Consider the following 19,986-nt stretch of genomic DNA (forward strand, 5'->3'; position numbering starts at 1 on the left):
TAGTGCTTTTAACTCCTTTTGACTTTAATGATGTGAAACCATTTTTCATGTCCAGCAGGAAATGAGCTTCTATGTAATGGAAAAAATGCTTCTACAATAAAAATGTAGTTTGTATTTCGGCGTATTCACATGTGGTGTGAGATGAGGAATATGAATCGTGGGATAAAGAACAAGAATTGAGGCAGCTATGATCTACAGAGATGACGTTGGTTCCAACCTCGGCAACTTGTTTGGTTAATCACAATCGACTCGGAGCTGTCCGAGCAATCCCAGTTGAAATGTGTCTTATAAGATGCTGCTTTGCTCACGGTCTTATGGAAGCAAAATTGCTGGAGATTCGCTCCAACTGGGCCCGCAAGAGGCTTCCTAAAGACGATCTAGATTTGTCTTCCCGCGAGTCCGTCTGGGCGGTATTTACGTGCAAAGGAACCCCCCAAACAGGGGCGTTGTTCACCTCCAGGCTCGTCCCTCCGATCTCCTTCCGAATTGTTTCAACTGTTTTCGGGTCCACATCGTCGCCCGATGCGTCTGTGACGTAGAACGTCCCAGAGGCTCTCTCGCCGCGGACTGACAGCTCAGCCCGAGATATGGACAAACTGTTCTCCCGGAATACCCGTGTGACGTCCGACAGCAGGCCAACTCTGTTGCCCGTGCACAAGTCCAGCCTCAGATCCTGCGATGGTACTAGACTGTTAGAGCTAACGTCCAATCGAAACAGTAATGCCAGGAAAAATACAAAAGTCGGGCTTGGTGGAGATACTGACATGTGAGACTCTTCTCTCTACCGCGGCAATCAGGCACTGCGTGATTCTCCGACGTTCGCTTTCACTGTCCAAGGTACATCCATCTCTCTGTCTAATGCAATACTCCTGCAACCAACGAAAAAGACTATCAGTCAAAAAGAGAGATTAATCTTCCTCTTACGAGAAATGGAATAAAGAGTTTGGAAGAAGAAATTCACCTGTGCTGCGAGGGAGCCATGAGAGCTAATGGCCGCGTGGAAGACGACATAATCCATATCAGTAAGAGTGCATACCGTGTCGAATAACAACTTGGGTCGATCTTTGCTTCTCACGTTTACAATAGAATATCTTTTCTCCTTGCAGTTCTCTATTGAAACACGGGCCCCACTTCGTTTCCTCTCGACTGCCTCATCCTCATCTTCTTCGTAGTCTCGATCTGCCATCATCAACTGGTGAAGACGCCGTTCCGTGTGCGGACGCCCCGTCTTGGGCCCCGATAACCTCACTCTCATCCTGGTCCTCTTGTCACCGTCTTGATAGTGCGCGCCTACTACATTCACCAGCTGCTCCTCAATGCGGGCGAGGTGCTCGCGGTCTGAGATGGGCCGCCGGGTGGTCTGATCACTCAGGTACATAATACAGGCTGCCCGCTTGTTGTGCGTCCAAGCCTCCGCCACAACGATGTGGCATTCGAGCTCCGCCAGCACAGCTGACATTTCCGACAAGAGGCCCGGTCGGTCTGTCGCAGTCATTTCCAAGGCCGTGTTATTATCTGTGACCAAGCTGCTCTGGTGTGTGTCCGCTTCTTCTGGACCATTCCTCCCACTTGTACTTTTCCTTCCTGCACAGAGTGCCTGCAATCATCCCTGTTAGACAAACAAATCCATCTTCTTTCTCTAGTACTTCAATGGGGTTCGTCCATCTGCTGAGGAAACGGACCTGCTGTATGTAATGGATAACACTCTCCTCGGTTATTTTGTTCCCTCGCCTGTCCGTCACGTGAAAGACTGCACATACAAATGGCCCCTGAGGAATAGTAGTGTTCTAATGCTTTAAGAAATTGTGGGCAACTACGAATCGTAATTCTCAAGTATTATTGTGGCCCTCATGAATTTATTGACTTGTCAAAGATCAAAAAGTGAGACAACGAGAAGCGTCCGTAGATTACCATCCATGACCCAGCCACCATCGGAAGAGATGTAAGATTTTGAGATGACGAGGTCAAGATCCGTGAGAACCTGGACCATATCCAGCAGAATGCCTGGCTTGTTGGCACTGTCAACCTGTCAAAGTCATTCACCTGTCATATAAATCCGTGCCTCTTTTCCTGATCTTCTGGTGAGGAAACAAAGGTTAAATACTGAAATCATGGAGGCAGACAAAATTTATAATAAAAAAGGGCTGGAGCGCATTAAGAGAGAGAGAATCATAAAATATAGTTGACGCTTGACTCCGATTAAACGACTGGTTACGAAAACATCTGCAGACAACTATTGAAGCCCACAAGTCTGTTTTAGTGGTTTCTTTGATGTTCCAAAACTTTTAATTTCTTCGGAAAAAACCACTAGCTCGTAGTATGGTCATCAGGTTATTCGAATTCAAAGGACAGACACAAAAGGGGCCAAAATCAATTCCAGGAAAGAAAAAACAGAGCTACTATGAAGAAACCAAATGGAGGCAGAACCGGGGGTATTTCTGCATCTAAATTATAGCTTAAAACTGCATATCTGAAAAAGAATCTGAGTAAGGCCCTGAAAAGTAAAATTCTCGGAGAAGCTGCCGACATCAAACAACTAGCTTCTTCTGTTTCTCACAGCAGATGCTGTATAGCAAAGAACCTTACCTTCACAAGAGTACAGTCTCCACACGAATCATTGTCAATGCAAACCCTGAAAACGCCAAATCGAATTATAAAAGAAGATGCTAACGACTTCAACGAAACGAAGAAACCACATAAACATATAAACAAAGAGAGAGAGAGAGAGAGAGAGAGAGACCCACCACGGAGGATGTATCCTTTCCATTAGTGTTTCGAACTCGGGGTCGAAATAAGGCCTATACAAGTTCTGCATCCTGCAAGAGACGAAAACTTTTCAACATATATGAGTGCTTTTAAACAGAACCAAGGGAAATCAGTTTCGAAAAACAGGTTAGGAAGGGATAAAGCCGAGTGCATATTATAGCTTTTGCTTGTCTTGCAAGAGATTGTTACGACTTAGAAGAGCAGCCATCGTTGAAACAACTTGTCTCACTTCTCGGCTTTCAACTAGGTCGAATCCTGGCAATTATATTTTCACACGTTTTTAATTTTTTATGAAGTTCCGTAATAATTTGGGTGGAAGATTTCAAGATCGATATCAACAAATTCAATATTAAAAATGTCATCGTTCATCATGAAAGACTGATGACGAAATTGTGTTTCTTTGATTGCCAGATTCAGAGGTTTTTGACTGTCAATAGAACAAAAAGAAGAAATAAAAAATAAAAATAAAACAATCAGCATAGATCCAAAGAAATGACATCAGAATTCAGCCATGAAAACCACTATTTGTTTATTATTAAACGATTTAAAATAGCAAAATAAGAGATCTGGTTCGTCGTTCTTCGATAAAACACATAATGGTTAGCCTCTCCATAGATGCCGGCGTTTTTTCCTGCCAGAGACGGCGGCGCATTTCCACCACACAACGTCGAACACCAACTTCTAAAGAACTTGTACAAAAAACATCCCGTCGTCCATCCTAAGTTACAATCCACACAAGATATTCATCTAAAATCTTCAAACAAAAACGCAGAAATTCACCTTTCCAGACAGCACTTATATAGCTCCAAATTCACACAACCTCCGTAGAACCTCCTCCTTTGTCTACGACAGCAACGAATCGACAAACAAAACAGTAAAATCTAGAGAAAAAAAAAGGAAAACCATAGGAAAAGAAGCAGAGAGCTAAAGAGCGTCCCAGTAATGGATGCTTTTCGCCGAAAACCAAAATCTTATGCGGAAGGCTCGAATAGGTCGGTTCGGTCAAATAACAGACTTTTTTCCAAAAATAGAGAAAATTAACCTTTTCCCGAACGACTGCTGACACGATTCTCCTCCCGATTCCCCTTTCTCTCTTCGTTTTCTTCTTCTCCAAAAACTCCTCGTAAGCAAGAAGGCGTCGAAAAGCGCCGAATCTCCTCAACTTCCTTTTATGTATCGAATCGAAGAGTCCAAGACGGAGGTGGAGTGGAATCAGTCCGGCACTGGAATCTCCCAACTTTTCGTCACGTAAGAAATTCCGAGTCAAGGTGACTCTTTTCCTTCGTTGGGGCTGTTTTCCGGACGCGGCGGCCCGATCGCGTCTCCCGGCGGAACACGTGGATTCATCCAAGTCGGATACGTGGGGAGTGGTCTGGGATATTCGCAGGAGTATTGTTTTAGCCGTCTTTGAAGTGTTGCGATGCCACGCTCATGTACGCCCACGTGTCAATTGAGGTCCTCTGACTCGGACTCGAGACTGACTCGGTCCTGTAGAATTCCCGGTTGTTTGACTCAGTTGATTCAGCTTTCTCGAGTCAGATAACTAGTCTTGGACTCAAGTTAGAAACCCTCTGCTTGAAAAAAAATTTCACTATCTAGCTCTAGTACCAAAAAAAACACAAAAAGATTAATCGAAGTTTTTTGAGCCAAGTGTAATCCCTAATTATACTTATCTCAATCTCTCCAAAAGCGGTTCTCATACAACTAGATTACAACTCTAGTGGCCGAATCTGGCCGATTCTCGTTTAGAGTTAAATGTTCTAAACAACCTTTGAAGAAAGTGAAAATTGCAAAAGAAACACAAAAACTTGGGAGAGACAACTTCAATATTTAAATATGGGAAATGAAGTATGTGGAGATACGAAGGAATTTAGAATATTGAGAAATGCAAGACTGGAAGAGATTTCAAAGAAATGAGGTTTGCTCTAGCAAAAGGGTAAATAAAAAATTTACATGTAAAAAATCATTTCAAAGCTTAGATTTGTCAATTAATAATTAATGAATTTTTAAGACAAGTTTCACCCCTATTTATAAGTTTTGTGGTGAAATTAACCATTTTAGACCATTGTACAAAACGTTGCACATAAGAGTTGATTTATCATCTCTTTCATTAATTGATCAATTGCCTTCAACGACTATATTATGATTAATAATAGCATCGATCAGAGAGTTTCCTAAACTTTTTATAATAGAATGATCGATAATGCTGCTATGGGTTGATTGATCATGCTTTATATACTTTGCTGACAAGATTCTATTTGATCAATTATGCCTACATAGATTGATCAATCTTTCTTTATGACTTATGCCTGTTGCATTCTATATGCTTAAGTAAGCATGATCGATCATGCCTGTAGAGGTTGATCATTCACGCTTTATGGCAAAGGTTTGTTGCTTTCTTTATAAATCGATCATGCACCTAAGTATATGATCGTTCATGCTATTTTGTAGTATTTTCTATTAAGTTTTAAGCATGACTAAGGCCAAAACTAAATTAATGAAGGGTTACTAAATATTTGAATTAGCTTTAAAAATATAGTTTTGAAAAAAGTTTGCACGTCCTATGCTCCAACACGGTTTAGGATTTTGATGACAATCCTCTTTATAAAGTTAAAGTTCTTGAGATTTTCTACTTGACACTTTAAACTCTATGTTTTCAATTCTTCTTTCTTCTCCAAGGTGTTTCTTCAATGTGACCTGATTCTTCACAATTTCTTCACATTCGTTTGGAACACAAAAAGTGGAGGGAAAATAAAAGGAAGAGAACAGAAAGAAAACAAAAGAAAAAACAAAAGAAAATAAGGTTTATTTTCTCTTGTTTGATGCCCATGGAAAATAAGAAAGAAAGTGGAAGAGAAATATAGTTTCTCTTGTTGGGATACATCTGGAGAATAAAAAATAAAATAAAATTAGTAATATTTTAAAATTTTGATGAATAAAGTTTCTATTTCTTTTCTTTTATCCCCAAATTCAATCATTTGTGAGATAAATTTTACATACTAAGCTCTTATTTTATTTTCCCTAATGATTCTCTTTTGGCAAACATCAAAAAATAATTTCCTCTTTCCTTTTTTCTTTCCTTTTCTTTCTTTTCTTTTATGTGTTTCCAAACATGCCCTAAGTTTCTATAAAAATCCATGTTGAGCTCAAGGATATGGTTAACTTAAAGAACCTGATACCATATAGATGTTATTTTATAGAAAATTTAAATAACAACATTTTTGAAAAAAAAGATTAAAAAGTAATTTTTTTCTAAAGGGCATTGATGTTATATTATTCACCTCTAATTCGAGCGTAAGGAATTTTATTTTAAAATAAATAAAGGGTGCTTGGAAGAAAAATTCGAACAAATGAAGAATATTTAAGTAATTTACAATGGAATAGTTGCAAAGTGAAACGTCAAGTGGTCGACGAAATCTCGGAAGTTAAAAAGTGGGGGAGAGATTATGCGCTAAACGCGTCAAACAACGATGCATCTATCTTTCGTCATTAGGAGTCAGTGTTGACAACGTTAGGTCAAAGTAACGACTTTTGTTCTATCTTTGAATCGGGCACTCACAGTTGACAATGTGATTCCAAGGTGTTTTCAATTCTTCTTTCTTCTCCAAACAATGTGATTTATATAATGAGAAAAAAAAGTATGATCCTTGAGTTCAAATACTTTGATTTGATTTCTACAAGAGTGTTGAACTACGAAACTATTGATTTGATTTGTTGTTTAGTGTAGGCAACGAGTTCATATATGTTGAAGAAACCATATTAAGGAGTCTAAGATGAGTCTCATGCAAAGTATATCTCAAAAGTTGCATTGAGTTTAAGGTGAATTTCATGCAATACAAGTCTCACAAGAGAAGCAAGATCAAAGGAAATAACTAAAATTTAGGAGGATATTTCTAAACTATGTTTTTAGCAATTTATATTTTGGGTGTTATTGGAAAATTTAATTTTTAGTAGGATTCAAATTGTACTCTTTTATAGAAGGACGAATGTAAGAGAGGATAACACCTCTTTCATAATTTTGCCTCTCATATCAATCTACACAACTCAAGGTTCTCACCTCTCCTTTCCATTTTTCTTCTAGTTTCTCTTTCATACTTCCTTCTTTTAGTATTAGAGTGAGAAAAGATCTCACATGGAAAAGGAGAAGAAGATGGAGAAAAAATGGAGGAAGAAAAGTAAAAAGAAGAAAAAGAAAAATAGGAGTTTTCATTTTCCCCTTTAGACTTCTTCTTTCCTAGTCCCTATTTTTTATAGGATTTTGCAACTTTTTTACCACACTTTTCATATAGCAAATTACTGATAAAAAAATCTTTGAGTCTAGTTTCGAGCTAAAAAAAATTGAAATTAGAGTTTTCTACAATGAGGATTTGACATTTGAAGTAGGAAAGGTAAGGTAGTAGAAAAGTTTTGAGGCAACAAAAAACCTTAATTTGGGAGATGTTTCTCGCCAACATGACCGAAAATTTATATGCAAAAAGAAACTCTACGACTCTATTTTCTAACTCAATGAACTTTTTCTTAATCCACTTAATTTTGAGAATGATATGAGTATCGGAAGAATCAAAGATCACGCAAAAAATATGCTGCTTGTGAAAATTCCCTTTTTAGCACCCATTTATCTTTTTTTGGTATCCACATTTTTTAAAAAAATTTCCATTTCCAGTCCTTGTTTATAATTCATAATTTTTCAGTTTTAATTATAAAAAAAATTAGTCAAGTTTTCTTTTACATCCTCATTCCCACTCCTTGTAATGACATAAGGTTAGTTTCCTTTTTGACATAGTCGAATTTTTTGAATTCAAAATTCTTATTTCCTCACTTTAAATTCCAAATATTAGTGTCCTAAATTTTATTTCTTCTATAATTTCTTTCTCGAATATTTTCTTTTTAAATTGGTCAAATTGTGTTGAAAAGTAATTGACTTATATGAGAGTTTCTTTTTATAAAGTTTATATTATTATGTTCCATATCAAAACTTTCTTTATTAGAGTATTTTTTTTTTAAATTTCCTCAACTACACATGTTCATAGATGGGTTTTTTTTTTTTTTTAATTTCCCCCTTGAGTCAAATCTGGTCACTTTTTATTCATCTACTGGTCTATGGGCTTCTTATCTAAAAGTATGACGAGCTGTATTTTGTGTTTCCTCCCGTTTAAAGTATGAGAGTTAATATCTTTTTATTGACACCCTTAATTCCTCAAAGTATTTTATTCAATCTGTAATTTTTTAAATCACTTCCGAGCAATACCTATAGACCCACTACCAACAATGATCAGGAGTCAGCCCAACATCCAATTTATTATATATATTTTTATTTTTTATCCAATAGGTCTTTTTCAGCTACCCTTATAAAGTGAGTAGATACTTTCCATTACTCTAAAATGGGTTAGACCGCCTTTAAATTTGAGTGGCTATTTGAGATTGAAGTTTGACTTTTCACATTGTGTTATGAGTGATTTTTCTCCTCTTACAATTATTTTGTACAAGTTGGGTCCTTTGGCAAAGACCAAAGAGATCCCCAACTTGAGGAGGAGAATTAGAAGAAGTATAAGTATGAAGTAACATATATTGAAAAATTCTACAATTTGTTGTAATCAAATTTTATGTAATCAGAATATCCAAATAAAGAAAAACAAGATAAAGACTACAAGCAAGATTTGAATAAGGCAAGATAACAAGAATTTCTTTATCAAGACACACAAGATAAAAATTTCTTTCATAGCCACAAGTTCCTTCAAGTTGAATAAGATGAAAGGAAAAAGATGAAATTTAAGAGGATATTTTCTAATAATGTTGAATCTTTATCTTAGATTAATAAGTTATATTTTGAGTTTAATTTGGGATTTTGAGGAAATTTATATTTAGTAGGATTCAAGTTGTATTCTTTGACATGGATGTGAGAGAGCATAACATCTCTCTCATATTTTTCTTCACATATCAATCTACTCGTGCTCTCTTGGTTCTCCGATTTCTCACCACTCTTTTCCACTTTTTCTTTTATGCGTCTCTCTCTTTCAATGTTTCCTCTTTGAAACTAATCAATATCCGTCCTGTATTTTAGTGACACGTAAAGAATTGGATTTGATCATTAGATTACGCCCGCTGGACCAGATTTTGGTCTCTTCGTTACAATTCTAGGAACAAAATAGCCCAATCCAAACTAAGCCCGACCCGCAAAACTCAGGTTTGGGTTCTAGGTTTTAGGTTTCACCCCCATAGGTTAGAGATGGGGAGAGGAAAAAAACACCTTAGATTTTGGGTCAGCGATGGGGCAAGTTTACAGGGACATGGCGGGGATGAGTCGGGTTTACAATAACAAAGGGGTTGAAGTCGCGGGGATGGGAATCAGGTTAGGGTTGGCTTTTGAGTTTTGTCTAAAGAAATAAAAGCATATAGGTATTTTTATAAGAAATAAAAATAGGTATTTTGAGTTTCCATCAGAGACATTGATGAAGTGGGGCCACCGACTCGGTTGACTGCGACAAGTCTCTCTGTTTCATCGCGCATAAATTCCTTCCTAGAGGCAGTTGTGTGTATTCATTGATAAATGGAATTTTGCTTAGAAAATATTGGAAAATGGAAACTCAAGCACATTTGCATATTAATTCGATCCATCTTACTCAAATGGGGGAAGATAAACGATACCTGTACACTTAATGGTCGGCTCCTTTTCTCTGACTTTTTCTTGGAAGGTGGGATGTATTCCCTTGATCGGATGAAAAAAAATGAGTGAAATTGGAGTCAGAGTCAGGATCACTTTGCATTTAATTCCATGGAATACGTAAATTCATTAAAAAATTAAGAACAGCTGAACAATAAGAACGGCAATTTGAAGAAAAAATGATAACAATAGCGGAAGAAAGGAAAAACTGTTTTCCGTGTTACAAATTTTCGGAGCTTTCCGCTGAGTCCGGTTTCAGTTTGTCTGAAGCGAAGTCCGCCGGAAGGTAGTAGCACGACCAAAAATGAGAAAAACTACTAGAGAAGGCAGTCAGTGCTTAATTCTCTGTAAGTTTCGTCTAAAGAAAGTAAAAAGACGACATGGATACCCGTTTCATCCAGCTTCTCCTTACCGGCGCCGTCACCGGACAAGACAGATCCGGCTGGATGGAAGTAAATAAGGAACAAGACTAAAACGAGAACTGTCGAAACAAGATAAGAAAAAAAAAAAGTGAAACAAAAACACTTATATTAACATTTACAGATTGAACAAACAAGAGAAGACAACCTCTGAGAAATCACGATTCAAGAAAGGCTTCCCTTCCCCGGGCGATCGGCGACTTTAAGCGTCTTGTCGATGAGCTTCCGCGCCTGCCGGCTTCGAATCTCGACCTTCACGCTCGAGCTCTTGTCCATCTTCACGTACGGTTTCTTCGATTTCTTCAGCGATCTCACCTTCGATTTGATCGACTGCACCAGGCTTTCCAGCTGATTCGCCATTATTCCGCTCTCCTCCCGTCTGCTTCTTCCCTTCCGGCTTTCTCGCAAACGCTCAGGAAGAAGTTCGCTCTTTCGACCTTTATAAGCTTTTCGCCGATGGCGTTTTAAGGAAAAAAACAGGGCCCGAAGATCACATTAGTTTGGTTTTCTCACATTCGTTTTCCTCCTGCACGCCTGCGCCATTTCAGTGTTCCTATTGAACGATTCAACCCTCCAAGTTCAAATATTTACGATTGCACCACCAATTCATATTCGGAATTCGGAATCTAGGGCCACGTGCAAGCATGGCCGTTAACTACAGTGTCTGTGTCCCTGCCATTTAACCCACTTTTTTACAGTCTTATCCCCCATCCGATTACCCATTTACGGAGCTCAGTTCAGTATAATCGGATATTAATTACCCTAATTTCGGTTTTCGGGTTTTTTTTAAATCCGATAACTCTGGCTCCTAAGAAAGTCCGGTTTCTAGATTTCAGGTCCGATTAAGTTTGAAACTTAAAATAATACATAAAATATATAGTTTAACAAAATTTATGCTAATAATTAAATCATATCAAATTATATTTTAAAAATAAAATTTCTTCTTCATGTTAAAGTTAATATATATATATATATATATAATTATTATAATTATATATATATATATTTTTAAAATTATTATAATTATATATATATATATAAATAAATTTATTTTTTATTATTATGTGAGTGACAAAACAAACTAGTCCCGGTCCATACAATTATTGTGTGCCGCTTATCGAGAAAAAAAGAGAGATACTCTGGACCAACTAACTTGTAAGTCTGCATCGACTTACAGGTCCCAACAAAACAATAGTCAAATTTAAATTGCCCACGAAAAATAAATTTAGTTGGCCCCGTCCGATGAGCTTGCAAACCAACATAGAAGTGGTTGCTTCTGTTCATTGAGTTCCATCGAAGCCATTAATCCTTTGACCTTAACACAGGAATTATTAAACTGAATGAAAAACACAGAAAGAAACGAAGTTTGAAAACAATGGCTTGATTTAATTGTTGACCAATCCCGTTTGGATTGTCTCATCCACCATATTTAGGAGAAGATAAGTCGGTGTTAGAGATACGAGCTGCTGAATTGAACCACATATTTACATTGACAAAAAAATAACTAAGTTTATTTATTCGTATAGGTCCAACAACATTGGACTATTCCTATTTACATTGAATGTGACGTCAAGATATGTTTGCAAATAGTTTGGTCATCCACATAGAACGGAAGCAAACGTATATTTCCATCAATGGTCCAGAAAATTGACTAACGTAGCCACAGCCTCCATTGGTTATTTCTCTCGAAGATTATAAAACCCTCCCATTGATTTTACTTGCGTCATCGTCTATTCAGCACTTGATTTCGAAAGTTCAATTTTAAGTCCACAAGGGCGCTGCTCCCCACTTACTTTAATCGAACCTTTCATTCTCTTATAGATTTTGCTTCTTTCTTAATAGATTCTTTATTTAAATCTCTGTCCAAATCTTCTGGTTCCCATCTTGTTCTGACCCTAAGAAGATTCGGATTAGGAGGTTAAGTTAAAGTTTGTAAATTGTCTCGTGTGGAACATGTAGCATCTCTTGGGAGTTTGTTCTTGCATACTCGAGCCCTCTCTTTCGAGTCAAGTTTTGCTTAAACTAATATAAAAATTAACAAAGAAATTAATGAGAAATTTTAGTGAATAAAAAAAAATTAATTTAAATATCTCCTCTCATTAGTAAACAAAATAATAAAATAACATAGATGATTCCTGTTGTCAATCTGTAGTAGCTCCTGTAGTTTTGTTTTTTTATTTCTTTGTTTTTTTTTTTTTTGTTTCTTGTCCTAGTGATTAGTTTTATTTTTTCTATGCTCCATTTGATCATATGGGACAATTTTTATTTATGTTGCATTTTTATGCCACAATTATTTTTTTACATTGCATTTGTTGTTTTATCCGATCTCGGATTATGGATTCTAGTCCTGACCCGAAATTTGATATGGATTTAGATTCGGATCTAGTTCTGGATTGTGGTACGGATCCAATTACTATTCCAGATCCGATTACTACTTCGTGTTGAACTTTTGGAAAAAAAGAAATATTGTACTAATTTGAGTACAATGAGTCTCTATTTATAATAGAGGAAACAAGTAGAATCTAATTATAATTAAACTACTTTTATCCCAGTTATACCCAAAGTTAAACATTAAAAGATAATTCCTAAAACAATTAAACAATTAAACAACTAAACATAAATAGAAGAGTAACATAGTTAAAACGCCTTGAACTAAAACTCTTCTGTGAGACATTTTCCTATGAGACTCCTATATTAATTCTGGCTCTGCGAGACTTTTTAATGTAAGAGTCATGTAAGACTCTTCCATATTTACTCTTTAACACTCCCCCTCAATTTTGAGTTTGTAACTTCAGCTTACAATGAAACGGTTTTTTTGTCTTCAATTTTCATTGGCTAATTTTTTTTTTCAGAGATGTAAAATCTTTATCTTTTATTCTCGTTCTTTCTTGAATATTTTGGTCACATAAAAAAAACCATAATATGTGGAATAAAATACCTATTTCTTGTACTTCTTCTTTCTTCTCCCCCTCAAGTTGGGGATAAAAAAGATATAGAGACCTAGCTTGGACAAAATACAATATAGAAAAAGAAAATCACTCTTAGCCATATAATAAAACTACATACACTAATCAAAACAGTCATTGGAACACACTATGCACAATTTTAAATGCAGAAAATTGACTAAATTTTAGGGGTTAATAAAGAGACTACTCATTTTTTAAGGGTAGTTCAAACACACATCACCTCTTGGGTGAAAAATAAAAGATTTAACTCAAACGTGATGTTGGGCAAACTCATATACTTTTCAGGTAGTGGGTCCAGGCATTGTTCTAAAGTAATGAAAACACAAAATGACAAACTGAAGAAATGTTTGAGGATTCACATTCTATTGATGAGGTTTGAATCCATCCATCTTTTAAGTTTTTCTCAATCCATTGATTCACATCCTTTTAGCTTATTGGATCGCATCCTTATTTAACTTTTAAAGTTTCTATAAGTGACATGGACATCCTATTTTTTTTTATGTTTTTTTCCATTATGTGCATTCCAATTAGGATTTGAATCCATTTCTCAAAAACTCTGAATACATACCTAAAAGGTGGAACCACATATAAGGTATTGTTAGAATTTTGGATTAGAAATAGCCATTGCTTTGCTCGTCGGGCTAGCACAGTCGAGAAGACGAAGAAAAATGAAATCGTAAAAATGTTTTGATTAAAGCACTGTTACGAGTTACAATGATGCTTTATACAGTAAAAGGAGGAAAAGGGTAAAACAGTAAAATTTAAAAAATAAAATAATGAATAAATTAAAATACATTCTAATACTCCCCCTCACAGTGGCTTGTAAATATCCTTGGTAGCCATCTTGGACAACAAAGAAAAAAGGTGGGTAGAAAGAAGAGGTTTAGTGAACATGTCGGCTAATTAGTACTGAGAACGAATGGGAAGTAACTTGTGGACGCCCGAAGTAACCCGTTCACGAACAAAATGACAATCGATCTCAATATGTTTTGTACGCTCATGAAATGTGGGGTTTGAAGCAATATGTATCGCAATTTGATTGTCACAATAGAGCAATGCAGGAGATGCAACCTTGACTTGAAAATCTTGAAGAAGTTGTTGCAACCAAATAATTTCACTGGCATTAGAAGAAAGAGCTCAATATTCAGCCTCAACGGAGGAGCGAGAGACGGTGATCTGCTTTTTGGCCTTCCAAGAGACCAAAAAATCACCAATGAAGATGCAAAAACCTGTAGTAGATAGGTGAGAATCAAGGCATGATCCCCAATCAGCATCAGAGTAAGCGCGTACCTGCAAGGAAGAAGTAGAAGAAAACAACAAACCTTGACTAGGACTGGTCTTAAGATAACGAAGCTGGTGATGTACTACCTGGAGATGAGGAAGGCGGGGTTGGGCCACAAATTGAGTGAGCTTGTGAACGGCAAAAGTAATGTCGGGGCGAGATAAAGTGAGGTAAAGAAGTTTCCCAACAAGCTGTTGATAGTGGGTTATATCAGGAAGCAGGTCACCGTCAGTGGCAGTTAAATGAAGCTTGGGATCCATGGGAACACTAGTGGGTTTACAAGCTAGGTAACCTGAGTCTTCAAGTAATTGTAAGGTATAATGGCGTTGAGAAAGCACAATACCGACGTTGGACTGAGCAATTTCAAGACCAAAGAAGTACTTAAGACAACCAAGATCCTAGCTCAGCAATAGCACTAGATGAAGGACCAGTAAGGATGATATCATCCACATAAACCAATAGTGCAACAAAGGAGGAACCATGACCTTCGGTGAAGAGAGAGTAATCAGATTTCGATTGGAGAAAGCCAAAATTGATTAAAACATGAGAAAATTTGGAATACCATTGCCGTGAAGCTTGTTTGACACCATAAAGGGATTTGTGAAGCTTGCAAACGAGTCGGCTGTGAGATGAAGAGGACTCCACCTGTCGAAGATAGCCAAGAGGGAGATCCATATAGATTTCTTCAAAAAGATCACCGTTTAAGAAAGCATTGTTGACATCAAGTTGAGCGAGATGCCAATTATGAGAGGCGGCAAGGGCAAGAAGAACCTTCACAGTGACCAATTTGGCCACTGGAGAAAAAGTGTCAACAAAATCTAAACCTTCTTGTTGTGTGTAGCCTTTGGCTACCAAACGAGCCTTATATCACCCAAGAGAATTATCAGATTTAAGCTTGATTTTATATACCCATTTGCAATCAATGGTATGTTTATCAGGAGGCAGCGAAGTGACGGTCCAGGTGTTGTTGGTTTCCAGAGCGTTCAATTTGTCACGCATAGCTAATCTCCATTCAGGGCACTTCACGGCTTGGTGATAGTATTGAGGTTCAATTTTAGTAGATACACTGAGTGCAAACTGTCTGTGCGAATCAGAAAAGGGCATGGTAAGAGATGTAGCTAGAGATCGGATAAGACGTAGAGGGTGAAACAGATGAAGAATAACCAGCAAGTAAATTGCAGTGATAATTCTGCAAGTAACATGAGGTGGATGGATCGTCCTAGTAAATTTTCGAAGAGTAGTACCAAGAGATGTGGAAGGAACAAGCACGGGAAGATCATTAGTTTGAATATCATCAACAAGAGCATCATAACTAGCTGGTGAATCATGAATAGGGGAAGAATCAAGTTCTGGAAGAGAATGAGTTTGTATGAAGGACTGGGGCAGAACCAAATCAGGAAAGGGATCAGTAACTGTATTTGAACTGGTGATGGTATGAAAAGGGAAAACTTCCTCATGGAACGCTGCATCTCTAGAATTTTGATTCTGGAAAGCATTGGGATTCGGATTCCGGGGAGCACTGTAATTTGAGTGAAATTTCTGAGAGGTTTGTGGGCCAGGTTTATGAACGTCTGTCTGCCCAGATTTAAATGCGAATGTCATTGTGTCGGTGGGGGTATGCGAACTAGAGGCATGAGGGGTCCTCCGTTGTTGTTCCTCTTGGACAACTAGAGAAAAAACACGATTAAGAGGAGGCATCAAATCCATGAGGAGCAGCTGACCACGAACATGGGAGAAAGAGTCATCAAGGCCCATCAAGAATGACATGACATACTCCATGTTGTGGTAATCAATAAGGTCCTTAACGCCACCACAACATTTTCCACAAGTGCAATGAGGGCGGTAGTTGTTCAGTTCTTCCCAAAGGGTCGTCAGCTTCGTGAAATAACTGCTAACGGAATCCTTGTCTTGGCGCAAGTTCATCAATTCTCGTTTAAGTTGAAAATGCGTGGACCGTTACATTGTTGATAACGTTCCCGAAGGACGAGCCAAATTTCGCGGGCAGAAGCAGCAAACATAACACTCGTAGAGATTTCCTTGGAAACCGAATTTAAAATCCAAGAGATGACAATATTGTTATTCCGAGTCCAAGAGTTGAGCAAAAGAGGATCAACACTCTGAGGTTCAGGTATGGAACCATCGATAAATCTCACTTTGTTCTTCACGGATAAGGCGAAGGACATTGCACGGCTCCAACTGGTGTAATTTTCATCGGTAAGTAGCTGCGAGACAAGAACTTGCCCGGGGCTGTCTGAATGGTGAAGATAGTAGGGGCTCAATGGTTCGTCAAAATTGGAACGAGTCAAACTGGTACGAAGACCAGAATAGGAAACGCCCATCGATGAATAAGTCTCCATGGAGCCCCCAAGAAGATTCTCCAAAGAAATAAAAGTCTGATATGTAACCTCAGAATTCAACAAAAAAATTTGAACAACAAATGTACCACATCAAACTTTTGGCCCACCACAACTCTCGGCCAACAACAAATGTCCGGAGAAATCTAACCTTCACGGCCAAATCCAGAGAGAGCACTAGCTCTCGGCCAAATCCAGAGGCAAACAAATCTAGAGGATAAATCAGCCCTCACGGCAATGGCGCTAGAGCACCACTACCAAAATCCAGAGAGACCACCAGCTCTCGACCAACCACAGAATCAAGACAATAAATCCAGCAACCAAGTCCAAAAATCCAACCTTCACGGCAACGGCGCCAGCTCGCCGAGAAAACAGAAGCCTAACTCTGTCGAAAAAGGAAATATTTAGGAGGAAGATGAAATCTAACCTCTTTGTCGGAAGATTAGCCGAAATAGGGAGCGGAAATCAGCCACTGCCAAAAGGGTTCAGCCGGAATGGGCGAAATAGACGAAGGAAGGTCCGCCGTTCGAAAATACTCAGAGGATGAGGATCATCCGCTCTGATACCATGTTAGAATTTCGGATTAGAAAGAGCCGTTGCTTTGCTCGTCGGGCTGGCACAGTCGAGAAGACAAAGAAAAATGAAATCGTAAAAATATTTTGATTAAAGCACTGTTACGAGTTACAATGATGCTTTATACAGTAAAAGGGGGAAAAAGGGTAAAACAATAAAATACAAAAAATAAAATAATAAATAAATTAAAATACATTCTAATAGGTATTCTTAACAAAAAGAGTTTGTTTACTTGTGGCTCGCCATAAATTTTCTCCTACCTCTCCGTACTGATACCCAGTGTATGAAACTAATTTTTTTTTTTTTCTCTGAAGTTGAACCACTTAAAAGAGTCCCAACGTGTCTCAAAATCTGCCAATTATCTCGAGCAGCTAACGACAACAACAAATTCTCCTATTTAGTGAAATACGTCTCTTTCTTTCTTCTTTAGCGTAAATCTCCTGTCATGCAACAAGGAAACTTTCCATACGAAGCCACTGCGACAAACTTTCTGGAGTGCGAAATTGCAGGACTAAAATCAGCTGCTCTGAACGGTGTCAACTATCGGAATGTCTTCCTCTTCAGGTAACCAAGTTGAGTAAACAACCGTCCAGCAATCGGGCAACTTCTCTGGCCGTTTGTGGTTCACAACCGGCCGGTCGTTAAAGAAGCTTTGGGGGATAACAGGTAACGCCTAGCTCTGGGTGTTCTATGTTGTTCACGTAAACTAGAGCAAAACCAGACCGCTCTGAGACAAAGGCCAGTGTGCCGTTCTCGTCGACGGAGATGACATCAAGAATATTATTTATTTAAAAAAACAAAAGGACTTGGAGGGGGAGGACCCCTATCGTCGCTGTCATCATCAATTTCTTCGTGACATTCATGTCACCACAGTCAATGCAGATTGCAGACATCTCAAGAGGCCCCATGTTTTGTCGTGAAGTTAATGATCATATCCTTTCCTACGTTTTTTTAATTTTTACTTTTCGCAGGCAGATAATGGAAACATAACTAATAATTTTATTTTTAACCTCAGATACAAAGAAACGGAAATCTGGTCAATGAACAAAGAATCTTAATTGACGAAACCCATCACCATCTCCTTCAGTTTCTTCACTAAATTCTTAGTAAATTCTTCCTGTATCTCTTTGTCAGAAAGAAAATCCCTCCAGTAACTTCCTCTCGCAGAAGCCATTGCTGTCTTCACGGCCTCGCACAGGTCATCTTTGGTGAAAAACCCGTCCTCGTCGTTCCTGTTCACCTCCACTCCGGCCTTCAGAACCCAGGCTACGAGCTTCGAGTTCAAAAATTGATCACCCCTCTGCGGGAGGAGAACCAGCTGCAGGTCGCAGATCAGAGCCTCGGTGATGGAGCTTAACCCCGCATGGCATACGAAGTAACCGACGCTGGAGTGGGCCATGATCAGCTGCTGCTGCACCCAACCGGTCTTCACTATCCCCCTCTCCTTCACCTTCTCCTCGAACCCCTTTGGGAGAGTCTCCTTCAGCCTAGACTCGCCGTTTTCGGGGAAATTTAGGACCAGGATGAAGGGCGAGCCCGTCATCTCCAGTCCCCAAGCCAACTCCTTGATCTCGTCGTCTTTCAGAAACGTTTCGCTCCCGAACGAGCAGAGAATGACTGATTTCTCAGGGAAGCGGGACAGCCACTCGGCCCACTGATTGTCCAACTCGCCGGACGGCGATTCGGGGACGACTGGACCTGCTAACAGAACTGGTTTATTGTATTGGCTCCCCAAGTACTCGACGTAGGGACCCTCCATCTCCAAACAAGTTTTCGACACTATGGCGTCGCAGGCTTCCATGCAGGCCGTGACCCTGTCGAAAACACTGGGCCCGCCGAAGCTCTTGAATATGTAGAGGAAGTCTAGAGACTCATAGGTTTTCAATGTCGGGAATGCCGTGTTCTCCAGCCCCGGCGGAGGTCTCTTGAGGTCCTCGGAGGTGGGAGGGCAGCCGTCGATCAGGCGGCTCGGAACAGTCAGATAAGCACTTGAAATGGCGCTGAAAACCGAGAAGAAGAGAGATCTGATGCCGAGTTTTTGAGCGATGGCAGGAAGCCACTGCATGCCAAAGTCGAAGAAAATGACGTCGGGACGCAAATCTCCGAGGAGGGTCTCAATCTGAGGCCCTATCTTGTCGTTTGCGAGCTTGAGGAGCTCGGCCATGGTGGGAGTCATCTCGGCCGTGCTCTCAACCCCAGAAGGAAGGCCGTCGACCGCCGGAATCTGAACAGGTACAACCTCAGTCCTGTGACGAGGATCGATCTTAAGCGCAGAGCTGATGCGTGGTATGTTACCGGGGGCGGAAAAGAAGGAGACCCTGACGCCATGGGCGGCAACCTTGTTGGCCAGCTGCACAAAAGGGCTGATGTGACCGAAGGCGAACCATGGGAACATCGCTACGTGGAGCGAGAACTCGGACGCTGCTGATCCATCCCTTGCGATGCGAACCATTTCTTCCTTATCGAGTGTGTCTCCGCCGAGTGCTGCCGTCTTTGCTGCTGCCGGAAGCAGGGATGCTTAATTCGTATATATACTTTTTCCAATTGAAGCGAAACCCACCCAACAGTCACGACACTCAAAACGGGCTGCGAGAAAATTGATAGAAGATTTGAGTGGAGAGGTGGTTGCCAACGTTGCTACCCGTGAAACGACCTGACTGTAGGGTTTGGTGGCGGGTGGTGAAGACTAGGGAAGGAAGAAGCCACGCGTAAGACCGAACCTGGACCAACCACTGCGTTGTTTGACAAGATTGTACGGAAGAAAATAAGGTCCTTTTTCTTCCGAAAAATATCCCAACTTTGGTTTAGATTAGTGGAAGTTATGGTTAAATTAATGGGATTAATTGATCATAATTAGTTGATGTCAAACTCGTTATTCTTAAATGGAACCCAATTCCTTTGACTTTGGGCTAAAAATACTAATGATCCAGCTCCAATATATGTAACCCTCACAAAAAAAAAAAAG

At 39.2% G+C, this 19,986-nt stretch overlaps 3 protein-coding genes across 3 annotated transcripts; all 3 read right to left on the reverse strand.

The window, feature by feature from the left end:
• Nucleotides 1-72: 72 nt before the first annotated feature.
• Nucleotides 73-2,815, reverse strand: LOC137953960 (ACT domain-containing protein ACR3-like). Its single transcript, XM_068801536.1, has 7 exons — nt 2,745-2,815; nt 2,587-2,632; nt 1,912-2,026; nt 1,683-1,750; nt 962-1,597; nt 765-869; nt 73-673 (listed from the first exon to the last, which is right to left on the reverse strand). Exons 1-7 carry the CDS (start codon nt 2,813-2,815, stop codon nt 305-307), a joined length of 1,410 nt encoding a protein of 469 aa, XP_068657637.1. The 3' UTR covers nt 73-304.
• Nucleotides 2,816-9,926: 7,111 nt separating this feature from the next.
• On the reverse strand, nt 9,927-10,344 carry LOC137953839 (uncharacterized). The gene has a single exon (XM_068801355.1). It carries the CDS (start codon nt 10,204-10,206, stop codon nt 10,012-10,014), a length of 195 nt encoding a protein of 64 aa, XP_068657456.1. The 5' UTR covers nt 10,207-10,344; the 3' UTR covers nt 9,927-10,011.
• Nucleotides 10,345-17,997: 7,653 nt separating this feature from the next.
• Nucleotides 17,998-19,631, reverse strand: LOC137953838 (anthocyanidin-3-O-glucoside rhamnosyltransferase-like). The gene has a single exon (XM_068801354.1). It carries the CDS (start codon nt 19,471-19,473, stop codon nt 18,076-18,078), a length of 1,398 nt encoding a protein of 465 aa, XP_068657455.1. The 5' UTR covers nt 19,474-19,631; the 3' UTR covers nt 17,998-18,075.
• Between the last annotated feature and the right edge of the window lie 355 nt (nt 19,632-19,986).

This window comes from Aristolochia californica, unplaced genomic scaffold (assembly GCF_029961685.1).
Source record: "Aristolochia californica isolate CCGP_79_NKW_82.1479 unplaced genomic scaffold, dmAriCali1.0.hap1 SCAF_16, whole genome shotgun sequence".
Classification (NCBI taxonomy): domain Eukaryota; kingdom Viridiplantae; phylum Streptophyta; class Magnoliopsida; order Piperales; family Aristolochiaceae; genus Aristolochia; species Aristolochia californica.